This window comes from Ostrinia nubilalis, chromosome 10 (assembly GCF_963855985.1).
Source record: "Ostrinia nubilalis chromosome 10, ilOstNubi1.1, whole genome shotgun sequence".
In the NCBI taxonomy this organism is placed as follows: domain Eukaryota; kingdom Metazoa; phylum Arthropoda; class Insecta; order Lepidoptera; family Crambidae; genus Ostrinia; species Ostrinia nubilalis.
Genome location: NC_087097.1, coordinates 6,776,070 through 6,794,077, shown reverse-complemented (window position 1 = coordinate 6,794,077; position 18,008 = coordinate 6,776,070). Strand labels below are relative to the sequence as shown.

At 37.9% G+C, this 18,008-nt stretch overlaps 1 protein-coding gene across 1 annotated transcript; it reads left to right on the top strand.

Annotated features, from left to right (window-relative positions):
• Positions 1–3,789: 3,789 nt before the first annotated feature.
• Positions 3,790–17,555, top strand: LOC135075753 (protein hairy). Its single transcript, XM_063970228.1, has 4 exons — positions 3,790–4,089; positions 14,804–14,899; positions 15,195–15,492; positions 15,600–17,555. Exons 1-4 carry the CDS (start codon positions 3,973–3,975, stop codon positions 15,884–15,886), a joined length of 798 nt encoding a protein of 265 aa, XP_063826298.1. The 5' UTR covers positions 3,790–3,972; the 3' UTR covers positions 15,887–17,555.
• Positions 17,556–18,008: the final 453 nt, after the last annotated feature.

Here is an 18,008-nt window from a genome sequence, read left to right as displayed (position 1 = left end):
AAAATATTGAATATTTATGTTTCGTGTGAATCTTTCATATTAGGAATTCCATAATTTCATTTTCATCTCGGCTTCTCTTATAAAAATATTGTAGTGGCTTTTATGTATGCTAGTGTTAATGGTGCGGGCACTTTGTTCCACCGTAACGGAACAATGAATCGAATCTTCTTTTATTTCCAGGATTTCTTCAGAAATTTAATTTTAGAGCGGTTCCGAAAAGCCCTGTTGGTTTCGGTAGCTATAAAACTCGTGTTGACATAGACAATAAGGTTTACTGCGTGCCCTTAGGAACCTTCCGCGAAGTAGTGTTCAACAATAAACAATAGAATAGAGGGTGAAAACTGTGGTGAGGGTAGTGGTTTCATCGTTTAGTTAAACAGAAAGTTATTGCTTACTACGGCGTTGAAGAATAGTAAAGAGCCTACGTAAAGTATTAGGTTTTAATAATTAAATAAACGATAATGCGTAGAGCTTACAAAATTACCTACAGATTAAGGATGATTTAATAAAGAGTTTTAAGGAAACATTTAAAATAAGAATTAGTATAACGAAAAAAATAACTTGGTTACCAAAACTAATAAATGCTTGTACCTAAACAAAACGACTCTCCATTTTAGCGCAAAAAACGCAAGTAAAATTGTAACGGTCCATATTTGCATGTAAAAAAAATTTGAAACAAAAAACTTCTTTCAATAGCACGTCTGTTTGCCCACCGTGCTCCATAAATAAGACATAAAAATGTGGAATATAGAGCAATCTTTTGTTTAGAGGCGTATACAACAGTAATGGAACCTTAAAAATATTTTGACCGTTAATTGTAACAGTTTGTTTTTTTGTAAAATAAACAGTTACTCTATTCAAGAATTGTTGCTGCAAAAACAAGTTGTTTGGCAAAGAAAATCAATAAGACGTATCGTTGAGTAGGCAGTGTTCGAAGTTAGATTGGTAACAATATGTAAATCAACGTAGCCACATTAATTTAAATAGTGTCGTTAACGCTAATTTGTGTAACCTTAATCGACTACGATTCGACATGTCTCTAGTCACGTTTCATTTTTCATTAATACATCATAAAGGCTTCATTAACTCACCTTATGCAATATTATTAAAGTATTTGTTGCATACGAAATGAAAACATTCACCGCTGATTTGACGTTAGGAGAATTTCAGGGAATTACAGGGGGTTTAGTATGTTTCTCTTAATAACAGCGTTTAACCAATGGTAAAACCTCTAGGTATGTTTTTGTTTGGGCATGGTTTAGAAATTGATTTCCATGGATTTCACGAAACCGAATTCAGCATGCATGACAAGTTTGTACAAAGTTCGATCTTCATAGAAAACCGTTAAATTCCACGCGCAGGCGACGTAATGAGCTGTAACAAAGTCGAAGCGTGCGATATGTACAGACAGCTCATCAAGCTTACAGTAGCATCTTATGTAGTTGTGTTAGGTTCTATTTTGCAAAAATGTTGTATGGTCTAATGTTGTTGCCTGTACCTACGTATCAACCATTGTTTCCTCCGACCTGCAAGTTCGTTCGTAATTAGTTGCAGTCGGCGTTTGACAATAGGGCATTTGAATAAGACCTGAGGCGTGTAGAAGTCGGGCCGGGTGGTCGGACGTGTCGGATTTGCATATTCATCTACGGTTGCCAAACGGAATTCGTTCTGTAGGATGGTCCATAACCATAATAGATCCTACGGCATTCAAGATCATCGGGATAACTAATTTAGGGCTGTAACTTGAATTCTAATTAAATTGTATCGAGGATTGTGTTAAAAACTCGTGCTTGCTCTACATTTTAGTGTAAAAAAATATTGAATTATGAATCCAGGTCGAGTCTCGTTTTGTCCTCACGTGAATTTAATCGACCTGCGATCGATCGTCAAATCTAAAATCCCAATATGTAATAGTCATCTATGTAGGTAATCTAAAATACTCTGTAAATACTATTTCAGTGTATAAGTAAATAATATAAGGAAGTGGTCGTAGCAGTATTGTAACTTGTAACAGTTGGTTTTTATGCAACGAATATGGCTATGGATTTTTCTACTTAGCTTGGATTATGTGATGCAGTAGCGGAAAACTTTACACATCATTATTCAAATATTGGCTGTACTCATTATGATGTTTTACCCAGGTTTTTTACGAACTCTCTTTTATATCTCGTGACTCTATACGACTTCGTGCCTTACAATAATAAATCATTACATATCTAGAATAACTTTCTGACTTTTATTCTTCGCAAGTTTTAAACACCATACTAGAGCAACTTACAGTTTAGTGATTTTCTCATTAATGTAGAGCTTTCCAAGATCGTCTTTACAGCTTTGATTGACCATTTTTTCGTGCCTTACAATAATAAATCATTACATATCTAGAATAACTTTCTGACTTTTATTCTTCGCAAGTTTTAAACACCATACTAGAGCAACTTACAGTTTAGTGATTTTCTCATTAATGTAGAGCTTTCCAAGATCGTCTTTACAGCTTTGATTGACCATTTTATACAGCAATAGCCGCTATGTGGGTCTAATTTTACAACATTTACAGCGTTTCGCTGTTGCGAACAGCTATAATATCTGAAACTGTGCAACCTAAATAAAGATGAGAGTGTTTATAAACTTTACACCCTGTACTTTTACAGTTAACTTCAGGCAAAATACGGTATAATATCTGACTGTAACTGTTCAGAAACTGTGAAATTATTGTGAAAAGTCGAGAATTAATCCCACTCGGTCCCGGCGGCTGTACTGTATAACTTATTTATCTGTGGAGCCACACGCTTTGAAGCGGCGCCGGTGACGCGGGCGGATTTACGCCCGCTGTGAAGCCGATGCGCCTAGGGTTGCCAGGTGTCCAACTTTAGCCGGACATGTTTGGCTTTTTACGGTCTTGTCAGCCCTGTTCGGCTTTTGTTAGGCTTTTTATGTGGCTGCCGCGCCAGTCGAAAGTCGAGCTACAGAAAATATCAAGCGCACGTATCAGGATGTTGGGCATTGCCCAATGGGCAGCCGATGATGATAGTAAGTACTCACTCGTGAGCTATGACAATCTTATTGCACCCTTTCACCCCGTAAAGTCATGTCCGGCTTTTAGGGTAAAATGTCCGGCCAAATGAAGCACGAAGTCCGGCTTTTGTGTTTTTGGACCTGGCAACCCTAGACGCGCCATCACATCACCATTTGAATAGTAAGCCTCTATACACTGGCCTTCACTTTGTAATGCAGCAGATTATTGCGGTACTAATTATTCGATAGAGATTCATACAGTGTATTGTGTACCCTAGAATTAGCGGGCACGTTTCGTTTATTGACTCTATCAATGCTGAAGCGAAATGCTTTTGGCTGAGAATTAAAGTAAGATAATACTTGATTTTGCATTTTGATCAAGTCTATAATGTTATTAGTTTATTTCTTTCAGTGGGTTTAAAAACGAAAATTCATAAAAAAATATTACAGACAGAGTTATCAGTTAAAATGGTTCAAGGCTTATCATCCTGTAGACTACAGTATAGAGCCTTAAAATTATATCGATTTTACTACATATTTAGTTATTTTTTATTAATTTTGAATTCTAATCTAATTATTTTAAGTCCTCCCAGCTGGATTGATTTTACTTTTCATCACGTGGGCCGTCCGTTCTCTGCCTAGCTACTACAAAAGGAGCACTTAGATACATGTGACGTTGTTCTATAAAGGCTTATCTAACGCCGGCTTCAGGCTGTGAGCAGGCGGCCTAATAATGCGGAGGCACGCGAGAACCGCGGGAGCGTGCTCGGTCGCGTGCCGTCCACGACCGACGACCGACGACCGACATCGACGATCCGCCAGTCGCGCGCCGACTATTCCACGCGACAGACGTACGCCAGCGCTTCGCTGAAAAAAAAAACAAACGAAAAAAGAACTAAGTGAAAATTCAGCCAGTGATTTGATGCAGTGACTTGGATTCGAGTGTGTAATTTTAACACTATGGTGACGGGCATAGCCGGCGGGCCGCAGCAGGGCGCCTCCAATCCGGTGGTGGTCGGCGGAAACATGAGCTCGCCTGGGCAGACGGAGCAAAAGAAGTCCAGCGATAACAGAAGGGTGAGTAATTAATCATTTAACAATTAATTTTATTTTAATAAAAAGTTATACTTAATATTTTTAATTTGGAAATGCATTTTTGAAAAGAGATAATTTTCATATTTTAAGTAGTAATCTTAAAATATTAAAACTTAAGTTTGTAGTATTAATGCTCGTAAATATTAATTTGGATTTTAATGTGGTAAGATTGTATTTAATATAGAAAATTATAATTTAAAATGAGATCCTGCGTCAACTTAATCGGGGTCATAAACATAGTCGTTAAGTAATAGACATCAACGCGCATAAATGTTTTTATAATTTGCGTGTTTTAGCATACGTTCAAAAATCTATTAATTTTTACAATAATTAATTAAAATGTTAATATTTTGCCTGCTTTATAGAGTCACTAGCTTTCCGCCCGCGGCTTCGCCCGCGTGGAATTTTGTCTGTCACAGAAAAACTTTATCGCGCGCGTCCCTGTTTCAAAAACCGGGATAAAAACTATCCTATGTTCTTTCCCGGGACTCAAACTATCTCTATGCCAAATTTCATCAAAATCGGTTGCGAGGTTTAAGCGGGAAAGCGTAACAGACAGACAGACAGACAGAGTTACTTTCGCATTTATAATATTAGTTGGGATAAATAGACTACTCGTAACTATTTGTTAAGATGTTATGTGCATAAGTCCTGTTTTTAATTAGCACCAAACTTCACTCTGAATTAATTATGCTTACGTGTTTTAATAATTATTTATTTGAATTAAATTTAATAGATCATAAATAAAAAATGTACAATACGACATGGAAAGTTTAGCAAATTTGTAAATTATGGCCTACACTACGGGTGGCGAAAATTTTTGATACTAGGTACCGACAGGTCTTCCCAGTAAAAAATTGAGCTGTTTAATTTTCAGTTTCACTACTTACTTTCTTGTGAATATTACATCGTATTGCAATAAGGTTCAGTTAGCTCTGAGTAAATACAGTTCTTTATTATTCACTGTTAATTGGCTAGACTAAGTTTGAAAAATGCGTTTCCAAGAAGACTAGGTATTAAGGCTTCGTTGTTTGAAAAACGTCTCAAACTCCGTGAGCGTGCTAATACTCGTATGTCCATAATAAGTCACTCGTCTCATGGCTCGGCCATTAGCGAATCGTCGCGAACTACGAAAACGATCGTGTCACGCTCAGTCGTGGACGCCCATCGTCACGACTGACGGCCGGTTACTTATTGCTGAGGTGTTTAGACGCAGGTACACCTACTATGCTCCTACATAGCCAAGATAATTGGAAGTACCAATAAAGACAGCTTCAGCTTCAGTATAACGACAATTTTCCGTAAATAAGACAAAAATCAATTAGTGCAGCTGTAGCATGACGGTTGGGATATCATTTATCAGATATTTTCCTGACAATTTTCATGTTACATGTAACTTAATAAGACTATCTTTATCGCCGCCAGCATATAATTTAAAGTATAGCTTGAATGGCTACAGTCTTCTATAAAATTACTTTCAGTTTTTTACATAAAGCATATCAGTAAATAGACAGTCACTAATATAAAATATGTTATAAAGCTTCTCAATTTGATTTAATATGTTCATGGGTTTGAAATTTTAGCGTACCTCCTACGTACTATCTGAATGCCCGATGTACGTGGGAACCGTAGCAGCTATAGGTGTTTATTGTGCACGCGCGCGATGCCAGTACAAACATTTGTTTTGCCATCGGCTACGTCCGAGATTGAGTCAACACTGCAAAAAAGTCTACAACGCAGTTTGAATTTAGTCTATCAAATAAAATTTCAATTTCAAAGTTTTACGTTTGGTTTCGAAGCTGGACACATACATAGAATATTGGAATACTTATCAAGTTGATTATTGACGTCAGAAATGTTTTAAATAGGAATTAAAGCGAGAATTTACCATATATCGTTAAATTGTAAACAGGTAGACGTGCAAAGACGTGAAAATATCGTAGTCGCTTAGCCAGCACACGTAGACGTCACCAGCTCGTAGCGAAAATGATACGTTATTTACGTATAGAAATATCAGGAAAACGTCATAAAAAATAAGAAGCTCGAGCAGACACAGACGCTACGCACGAGGCGTCCATGAGCGTTGACTGCTGAAATATCGCAATATTGTGAGGAAAATATCAGTCGCATTAGTCGCTTCATCGTGAAAATGTGTGAAACGTAAAGGCACTCGTACACTGTTACACCTATAGTAATACGAGTATAATCATATTATATTGGAAAGCGTGACTTTGACATGGATGCTTTTCTTAGTCGCGTCGAAATCATCTACTTTTCAACATACCTAGATGATATTGCCTACAGTTTAAGTTCAGCGGGAATCTTGGAGAGCTTTGATAGATTCTTACTTCTTTATTGATTATAAAATGTGAGGAATGTGTGTTAGCCCTTACCGTCGAGGCGACGATGCGTGATGCGGCGTGAGTCAGGCGCATGGGCGTTGCGTGGGCTGACGCCGCGGTTAATAGTCGTGGGAACGAACGCGCCTCCTCCGCCTACCTCCATACCGCACACTTTGTCTCCTCGCATCTCGAGTGCCTTGTATTTACCGCCACCTACCTCTACCGCTGTGTCTGTCGGAAGTTGCTGTATCTCTACGTGTAACGAGTGGGCCTGGCGTAGGATTTATACTGTTATGGGAGCGTCGATTTGCCTCCAACCGCCCTCTTGTTGCAAAATGATGCATTTGTATTCTATATTGATATTTTCTTACATCACTACAAAGAGCCTTCATCCATCTTGTCTTAAAAGTGAAAATAAAAAGATTTTAGAATTTGAATTTTTTTAGATTGAAGAAAAGAAAATTTTTCGTTGATACAGTCATTGCAAAGATCAGAGCAAACATTTGAATATTCAATTTATTTCAACGCGTGTAATATTCATGGTTTCCCGAAATAGAGTGGGGAGGTGAAGCTCACGTTATCGCCCGAAGGGTTCACGATCCAGCGATCGGGCTTATCTTCATGACAGCACTTTCATGATTGTTTTTGGCGTGTACTACGCAATAATAAAATTACGTTCTGCACAATAATGCGGCAACTTTGAAACGTTATTACATTTCATACTACGATCCATTCCAAATTGGTATTTACTTTTTAAAAATAACTATATTACACTACTCGTGTAAAGTACTAACTACAAAGGTACTCGTAGTTGTGTCTACTTTCAATTTTAAGGATCATCAATTTCAACCTTTCTGAAAAGACGTACAGCGTAACTACGCGTATACAACCAATTTGTATGGCATTCTGCGGGAAGTTATCAAAAGAAAGTAATAAAATGTTCAAAGAGCGGTTCAAGAAAAATAATGAGGCGTGCACAGTGGTGCGTCTGTAGGAAGCTATTAAGGAGCGGCGATCCATCATCGAATGATAAACATCGCCGCGAGATTAGCGTCGCGCGCCCACTCCTGCGCCGCCCGCCTCCGCCCGCGCCGGCTAGGGCTGGCAATTAACTCTATACGTGCATATTCTTCTTTGTATTCATTCAAGATCTTTTAAGTAGTGAGTGCTTTAGGGTTGAGCAAATAAACTCTTGCGACAGTCATGTTTTTTTCCGTTAAGAGGCGTACTGTTTTAATCAGTGGACAATTCGATCAAAATTAGGTAGGTACGAGACTCAAATTAAGGACAGGAAGGAGTGCGTAATAGATTTTCTCCCCAAACTCGTGATTCGTGCAACATTGTCGATCGCGGACTCGCAGTCGCCTACATAGAGCTACAAATACGGCTGATACAGTTGATAAGCCGCCGACGCTATCAGGCCTTTAAAACCTCATTGGGCTTGCACTACGAACGCAGTCGTAGGCAAATGATAACGCAGCCAGATTGTCCAAAGGATTAGACGCTTTGATTAACTTGCCGACGTCATTAAAACGTGCTTAAATGGCATTTGTGAAAGTAGATTACAATGTTTGTTGTGGTTATCTTTATTCTAGTTGGTAATAAAAGTTCAGCTTAATGTTGAGCTTAGAGCTCAGCTTAATCTTAATGTTGAGTTGAGCATGAGAATCAGGCATAGATGTTTGTTTCTTGTAAGTGGACAGTAATCTGTTTAAGTAGAGTTTCTTTCTAAAAATATTCGTCAGAGCTTTCGAATCTCATATCAGTTACTAATAGTACACCTAATCCCGGTGGGCATAAGTTTTCAACACTGCGTCATACGTCTCCGCCCCGGTCAATGACTCACACTATTCCGATTTATATTTCATATTTTTTACGCTAGATTTTTCCAATTTATTTATACCTCTAAAAGTGAGTATAAAAGCGAGCGAGAATAAACATACCTACACAGAACGGTAAAAGTTAGAATATACTGCTGAAGCTTCTATTGTTTGTATTCAATGCTGAAACCGCTCATAAATTGTTTAGGTGCGTTTGACCACTAACCCAAGTTACGCTCAGCCGAAAGAGCTTGCATAATGTAGGTTAAATATCTGCATTAGACTAGGCCACCGAAATTAGAACAGGCTGTTAAATACCTGCTTTAGACTAGGTCACCGAAATTAGAAAAAGCTGTTGCACGCGTTGCATGTTTAGGCGTTTACCACATCCTCACGCACGTGGTCCGCGGCGCGTGCCGGAAGTTCGCCGGCCGCTCCCACGCCTCTGCGCTTGGCACGCGACGCCGCCGCCGCGCCAATTCGGATTAGACGCCGTAGCTGAAACTGAACAGTCGGCCTATTAGGCGGCTCAAATTTAGTAGGTTTTCGTTCGTTCGTTTTAGCCAAATGACGTCCACTGCTGGAATAAGGCCTCCGCCAAGGACTTCCAAAACGACCGGTCCTGCGCCGCCGGCATCCAGGCACTTCCCGCGACCTTCACCAGATCGTCGACACATTTTTTTTTAATTAAACTTAGGCATTGTTTGAATCTGGGGGCACGGCAGTGCCCCCGCCAAGTCGAGCGCGAAGCAAACACTGCCGTACCATCTTTACTGGAACCATTTCGCCGCATTTTCAGGCCCCTATTTGAGAACCTCTGGATAAGACCAGAACGCAGAAATTTTCGTCATCTAGTAAGCTATAATCACATACTTAAAATCCAAAATTTCAAGTCTGTAGGTTATTTAGTTCCGAAGTTAAGCGAAAGCAAAGTTTCGCATTTACGACACTCACTCACTGATGATCATCAAAATAGAACTAGTACTTCCCATAAACTCAGAGAGCTGAAATTTGGTACAGAGTTAGGGTTTAATGGCTACATAAAGGGAAAACTATAAAAACTAGGAAAATCGAAGATCTGGAGTAACACCACATTCATAATCAATACTACTCCGGCACCGTGGTGTTCGCCTGTATCGCTTACCGCTAGATGGCGCTAGCACTAGCAAGTGGTGTCCAGATTTTTTTCCTTTCTAGAGCCCCCCGTCGATTAAGTTGAATTCGTTGATTTCGTTTATTATATTGTAAGGTTCGCTAAGGTCATGTTATTAAAACAATTCTGATTCGTTGTCCATTTTAAAGGTCGTTGAGTTTATTTGTGTTTAATATCGTAAAAAAAATCGATAAAACGACGACGTTAAAAAATTTTGCCACTTTCTACAAAAATAAGTAAAATCCCACCAAAAACATTCTGTAAAAAACTAGCCAAGTCTCGATGGAGCTGCTTGTTTATCTCTAAAAAGTAATGAAATCTAGACAAAGTCGTGCCAAGTCTATGGTTCCTTACTGCGATTTCTTTATTATTATAGTTAATGTTGTGTGACTTGGCCGTTGAACAATCTTTATTAAGATAATCATACATAAGTATTATTGAAATACTCAGCTTTATTAAACCTACAATTGACTGGTTATTGTTGAATCAACGTTTTCCAAGTGGCATAATTTTCCATCGTCAATGGGTAGCGGTTCTGGCGACAGATTGGTGCAATGGTGTCATGGAGCACCTGGTTTTGTCACCCTTCAACGGCCAAGTCACACAACATAACTATAATAATAAAGAAATCGCAGTAAGGAACCATAGACTTGGCACGACTTTGTCTAGATTTCATTACTTTTTAGAGATAAACAAGCAGCTCCATCGAGACTTGGCTAGTTTTTTACAGAATGTTTTTGGTGGGATAAGAATTAGGACTTTAGTCTGACTCCTGAAATATAGTGTGCATTATCTTAAGAATCTGAGTGTCAGTATAAAATGCTACAGTGTATTATTTTGCATCAATAAAGTTTTTATTTCTTTCTATTTAGTAGGTACCGAAAACTTTAATCTACCCAGATGTAGAGTTACTTACGTCTCAAAGACAAACTTCATCCTAAAAACTTAATTTAAATAAATTGAGTTAGGTACATAATTTAGAATTCGGTGAAAGGCCATACATGAAACAAGCTCTCCAGAATCGACGGTTGCTACGAAATTTTTCCTTTCGTCCTTGAATACAGACATACTGGCGGCTATTGCTGGGCTGTCACGTAGCTCCTAGCTCTAGATTAACTAATGTATTAGATGGCGCACTGCTTTGTAAATGTCGAGGCGCCGACAAAACAAATTCTATCCTCGTCTCTACCTACGCTCCGACTAGATGCTTCATCGTTTAGCTGTCTGTTCGGAAATCAAGTAAAACCACTTTTGTAAATTATTGGAAGCTTCGATCATTTGTTTCAATTGATCATCAATGAAGGGTATTTACTCGTATATCTGGCTCTACTTTCCCTTTCACATACTTACTTATTTAAATGTCTGAAATCAAATAAAAAGAAAATAATGTTAGCGAACTTTGGTTTGGTCCGATGAATCAACTAAACACTTCTCTTATATGTGTAGGTATTGACAATGGCAAGTTTTAGTGAATTGAACTTTTTTTCAAACGATAACCGCCTAGGTTATATGCCACCTATAAATTTTATACGTTTTTAATGGCCTCTTAAATTATGTACGAGTATATCTAGTGCTAAATATAAAGTAAATAGATGGAGTACAGGCGCAAACAGCGGCATTTAACGGAAAACTAATAACACTCAGACGAGTGGGTGCGACACGCGCCGACCAATATCTGTGTACATTCATTTGCAATGTGTGGGTGCGAGTGTAGGTATCAAAATAGCGATCTGCAGTGAGACTGGGCTCGTGCCAGACTGCGAAAAATAGCCATCAACGAGCGAGCTCCAACCACGAGAGCGATTCTCGCTTGGCTCATTCATTAGCGCGGAACTTTTGAGATGAAACTACACTAAAAGAATGCTATTAAATTAGGTACAAACAAAATATCATAACTATAAATTATAACTGACGCTTATTAATAATTAATGAAAACGGGAGAAAATAAGAAAGATAAAAAATATTTAAGTCTAAATGCAAAGTAGGTAACACTTTTCGTAATTAGATAGGAGCCTACGCGTGGCGTGAGGTTCTGACGTATCTACAGATAGTGTTAATTACTAAGCTAAACCTAAACCACGATTTTCTCAATATAACACACCGTCAAAGTGTTAATTTCGAGTTTCTACAGTAATACGTCAACCCGTCTATAAAGGCGCTGTAATGGCGACACGTGCGGCGGGCGTCGCGGCGCCTCGGCGCTAAATGCGCCCGCATGACTCGCCAAACGTTGCGTAACTCGTCACGTTGCCATTGTCTGGGATTGGGATGGCTCTGGGGAATATACGAAAACATGTATCAAACATGTAGTAGGTAGGTAATCACAGAATTGGAAACTTTTGTCCTGAAACCTAATAGTTTGATTCCTTAACACACCGGCGTAATCAGAACAATGATAGTTCCGTGCTTAAACCCGATTAAACTTTGTCTGGTGGGTACATAAAATCTTATACTAGGTTAATACGTAGAAGCCTTACAAAAGATGTATGTGAGTAAAATTAGCATGAGTCGACTTGTATTATTGCCTATAAATAGATTGGCAATATATCTCACACCGCTAATGCCACACTAAATGCAACCCGTCAGGTGACTATTAACTAGCTCGCAGCGACAGAAGTGATCACTCAGCCCATCACACTTAAATTATGTAGATAACATAATCATTAACGATGTGCCAACTTGTTGAAATGCTGTTGAGTGCACACTTGAATAGACTATTAGATTAGTTGTTGCTTAAATTACTTTTTCTTAGTTACGTTGGTACTGTATTGTGTTTAACATAAAATTAGGTTGAAAAAGGTTACACGTGTTTCAGATTCATTAGACTCGTTAAGACCGGATTAATTTTGTTAGTACGTGGACCGAAAAACAACGATCCCTTGTTGTACGAGTATTTAAGCATACCTAAAATAATATTTTAGAACTTTACTGTTTGTTTGATTACAAGTGCTTCTGTCAATTCGAATTAGCTACTCTTTGTAGCAATGCTATGTTGCTAATGTTATCGTCCATCGAAACTAATACCAATATTTATATCAAGATGATGCTTATCAGACAAAAGAACGCGTTTTTCTTTTATCTCATTAGGACTGACGTATCTCTGCAGGCTGCAATGCTCTGTATGTAATTTGTAATGTTACTGTCTGATTCAATGTAGGTATTGCGTTATAAATATTGGTTAACCATAATAATTGTAAACAAATGCTTGTACCCTTTTGAATACAACGCGTGACAACGCATAGGCAATAAGCCCCAATCACATAAAATGGTTAAAAGTCGATCCTCAGTTGATATAAATAAAACTCTCTATTAAATTAAATGACGCAAAATGGGTTATTACTTTTTGACATTCAATAAAACTACTGACAACGCCACTCTTGTAGCGGAGTTTTGGGCTGGCACTGTATAGGTTTGTTGTCGACACGACAAGAAGAAGATTTTTTGACATACTAAATTCTATAATTTTCCCTGAGAATTGAAGCAATTAACATACTTGACAATATGATATTACCCGCACGCACATATTATCAGACACGTGTCTCTTTCATAGTATTGATTACTGAATGACTTGGTGCTACTTATCAGCTATCAGTTTAATGTGCGACGTGACTTCATAAACATAAATATTGTTCATTGCTTCTTGTATTTTTATATGCAATCACCTTTTTATCTTGAGTTAAGAAATAAAAAAAAATATTGTAGGTTTTACATTAAAGTTTTTATAGTAACGAAGTTCGGTTAAATAAAAGTTTTTATCACTCTGATAGGTTAATTACGACCGAGTGTCAAAAGGGTTTTTACATCTTATTACGCTTTTTTACCTATTGGTGAAATCCAACCTATAGAAGCTCTACATTAAAGCAGTATTTTTTATTTTGTTTGGTCAAAAGTTATGTGCTACGATTTTGCTACGACGTAGCAATAAACTAAATTTCGTAGCAGGAATTGCTCTATTTCCATAATAGGGCTACACACCGTAAGACAAGGTCTTGTAATGAAAGCTGAAGTGAAACTAAGAATTAGCGAAAGCGTGCAATAGAGACAAATACAGTTGTATGGAGTATTTTGACGATTTGTAAGAACTTTCTAATTTAATTAGTCTAAGTACCTAAATGAAGATATTTTTATTTTGTAGGTAGGAAAGTTCCACTGCATCATTTACGTCATCATTTCGCTCTGATCAGTCACACATTCCCTTGTCTAGACAGTGCACATGACATCATCTTAGTGGAAATAGAAATGCCAAATTAATTGATTAATTGGCGGTCGGGTTGCCTCTATTCCAGTTTCGTAACCGAAAGACTGTTTTGCATTCTTCGGGATTGTTGTTTCACATAGACTGTAGTAGATATTGTATGATAGATAAGTTTAAAGATAGTTACGTGATCTCCGTGAACTCTACTTTTAATAAGCGTAGTTCTTTTGTTCTTTCGAATGTTACGCAATAGGGTAACCTTTAGACTGCTAAATAACGTTTATTAGTGTAGGGGTTACGGATTAAATGAGTGTCATCCCTAATTGAGGTGCGGTCACGTGGTACGGCGCGCGTGACGCGACGTCACACCGCGTCCGCGTCCGCCAATCACGGCGCCCGCGACCTTCACCTTGAATGGAGCGCACGCGCCGCCGCGTAACGAGAGATTAATGGCTCTTTTTGTCACGCTTCGCGTTTAGCGTCGCCCGCAGATAAGCGCCACGACAGTAGACATAGATGTACACAACAAGATAAGAAAGTGAAGAAACTAAGAACATTGTTTATTGGACTTGCTAGATGACACCTCTCATGTAGCGCCAAAACAAAAGATAACGTTTTTGGGTTGTTTGTTGATAACGATACATCATGTGATTGTTCGGAAAGTTTTATTTATTCATGAGATATAGGTATTTGCAGTTTTATCAAACTGAAAAGGCTTTCATTCTAGAACGTATCACTAAGCCAGCAGAATTCATTTTCAAGGCAGTAAATCACTTTGGACCGGAGATGTAACATTGTTTTTGCCATTAATCGATAGTGCTGTCGCCAGCCGATAACACTTCATGCGTGTTTAGTGTCTCTACTATTTAGGTATAATCTGATTGTTTGCACAAAATACGTACCTATATGTTACACACTGCTGGGTTCGATTCGGAGAAATGAAAAGGGCTAATGACCTATATATATAAAAATAATTGAGATAGATTTTTTTCCTTATTTTTCCTAAAGTCATGACTATGTCCATCCTGCGGCGCCGGCTTATCCTTGAATTTTGGGACACGTTGTATAAGATACACGTGGCTCTACTTAGTACCTTCAATTAGTATACTCGTGAAGCTTACACGTTTTGTACCAGTGTGATAATTTAAAAACAATACACTAACGTTATAATTTTCAATTGTTACAGAGCAACAAACCGATTATGGAGAAACGAAGAAGAGCGCGAATCAACAACTGCCTCAACGAACTGAAGGCGCTCATACTAGACGCCATGAAGAAAGACGTAAGTTATTTTTAATTGATCCTCCCGACGGAGTGACCATCGTCACCCGCGGCCGTTGCTCGCTGTTGAATGTTAACTACGCGAATATTAAACCACTTAATAGCCCCACAAATTTCATTAAAACCGCAAAAATACGCTTTAATAACGACCGCATAAACGCTGTTATAAATGAGAAGTGTACCTACAAAGTTGTAATTTTCTTTTAAATATCTTAACAAAATATACGATTAATAAAATTTGCATTTTACGGTCCCTTGGAGGTATTTAGTTATAATAATGTGTTGGTTTGTTGCAGCCGGCTAGACATTCGAAGTTGGAGAAGGCAGACATTCTGGAGATGACGGTGAAGCATTTGGAAGGTCTTCGGTCTGAGGGGGCGGGGTCTCCAGATCGGTTTCGAGCTGGCTATAGGCACTGCCTCACGGAGGTGACTAAATACCCTGGGTTGGAATCTGGCCTGAAGAGAAGACTCGTGAAGCATTTGGAAAGCTGCGTTGGCAACCCTAGCACGAGGCCGGCCGGAGCCCCCACTCCGCCCTCCGACCCTGAAGACAATGCCGTTCCTGCTCAGCATTCAACTATTTTTATTTCGGGTAAATATCGTCACGACAGCTGTCTTTCAATCTTAGATTACCTTCCTTTAGTTTAATTCCTAACGATGTGTTTTAACAAATTCTCTAACAGTCACGCTTTTATACAGCCGGTCCTGGGTCAGGCGTCCGATTGGTGCCAACGAGGTTATCAAACGGCGACATCGCCCTGGTCCTCCCAGCTGGAGTCAACGCCGGCACTCTAGGCGCCGTACCAACATTGGTGCCCCTGTCTCCAAGAGACGCGTCCTCTTCATCAGCATCGTCAGAACCGAGGTGCTTTTCTCCAGCAAGTTCAGGGTGGGGGAGTCCGCCACCGTCAGTAGACGAACCAGCCCCACTAGCCTTGGTTACCAGGAGACAACCACCAGAAGACAAGCCATGGCGGCCGTGGTGACACTACCTCTGTTCGAGATAAGCCTATGTCGTTTATAGTTAGAATTTCAGTATGGGGGTCTTTAAACCACGTTTCTAGTGAGTGGCGCAAGAACATCACGTACAGTACCTCTAGCATGAACAACTTTCGTCTTCGAATCGTTTGCGTATTCGACAAAATTCGATACTCAACCATCGAATTAAACGATAACGTGACAATTTTGATTCTCAAAATAAGTTTCGTGCAATCATTTCTCATACTAAGTTCACTTTACGACACGTTCACAAGGGCGCTGTTGTAGTTTTCGTACTAAATCTTTTGATGGCGATTCGAATACGCAAACGATTCGAACTCGAAAGTGTTTCGTGCTAGCCGTACAGATGTAAAACGTTCTTGCCAGTACAAATATAAAGCAACCCTCCATCCCTAGGTTGCATTCTGTGATATAATTTTAATGCTAGATGTAAGGTTGTCTTTTTAAAGGTGTGATTGGAGTTGTATATCGGAATGTTCCCGTAATAATTGCAATTAGAGATAATTTTAGTTGACCGTAAACTGTTACATATAATGTTGTATATACCATGACGAGTGGCATATTTATTACAACTCTTACGGCTGATATGTGATTATATGAAAAAGCTTTGAAGTTCCTAGTATGAATGTAAATCGAGATTTAAATATTTATGTGCCACTAATGTGTGTGGTTATGTGGTATCTAATTTGGTCAGTATATATTTTGTGTGATATCTATTTGTTTAAGAGTAAGTAAACAAATTAAACAATATTGAAATGATTAATAAAGCAAGGCCATTTAATATGTTATTAAATGTATATTAATGTTAGTTATGAACTAGGATATTTTTGTAAATACAAGGATGACATCTGAGGCAGTATTTCATTTATGTACGTAAAAGGACTATGTCCGAATTTATTTTATAAAATTAAGTAAATAAATACTTAACAAATAATAGTTTATTTAGTTCATTCCTTTTATTTAGGACTTAGTGCCATGTATTTAGTTTACATTTTATTGATTAAAGTTTTTTTGTTTACAACAAGGACTAGAGTAAGCAAAAGGTACATAAATAAATGCATTGAGTGCGTTTTAATTATTTTTGCTAAGTAATAAAGATTAACATAGAATGAATTCTATGTGCCTTATACAGCAAAATCGTAAGGTCTTCCATAGATTATGTTTTATTTAGAGTAGAGTTATATGGATTTTATTTTATCGCTAAAAGTATAACATTAAATCGCTCAATACTATAATAGTTTGTTACCGAAATACCAGTAGTAGTCATATCGTCTTCCTTTCTCAGTTACCGTTCTTAACAGTAATTTTATTAAAGGTATAATATTTTTAACAATATTTTTACTGAAGGTACAATTTTCTGTATAATGTAGTTACATGTCATGTTAAATTGTGAAACAGGCTTTCATAATTTATATTTTGGTGAGTCGGTGTAGAGTTATTTTCGTATCTTATTTTCTCATTAGTGTCGTGTTGTACGAAATATGTTAATTTTAATTATTACATTTTATGATTGTAATAAAATATTATTCGTTCTCTCTGTGTACTGAGAGAAGTACCGTGATATTAAATAATTATAATATTAGATAGAATAAGATGATGTACCTAAAAGAAATACCTACGCCATTAACTTAAAACAATAAATAAGATTTGAAAACATTTTTTGTTTTTGTTACTAACCTACATCGTTTATTAGATTAGGTTAAGCGAAACCAAAACGTTATAAATAAGTATAAATAACATAAACAGCTTAACATATTTTGCCCCACATAATTTTGTTGTAATTTTTTCTTACCTCAATAGAAAACAACGAATGAGGTGTCAAAACGGTCCAAGTCCAATCTAGAAAGATTATTATATTATTTTTAAAACGAGACTAAACAGGTAGAGTCAGCCAATAAAACATGTTCACATACTTTGATTAATTATTATGAACGACAACGAAAAGGTATTTTGTTTCTGAACGTACTTGTCATAATAAATCGATCGTTGTTATTGAGTAGGGATAATTAATCATTGCTCTTGATGTGAATGCTAATCAGCTGGCTCAACGCCTCTGGAGAATGTGGCTGTGCACGTTTCAGTTCTTTGTAGAGAGAGCATATCAGACTA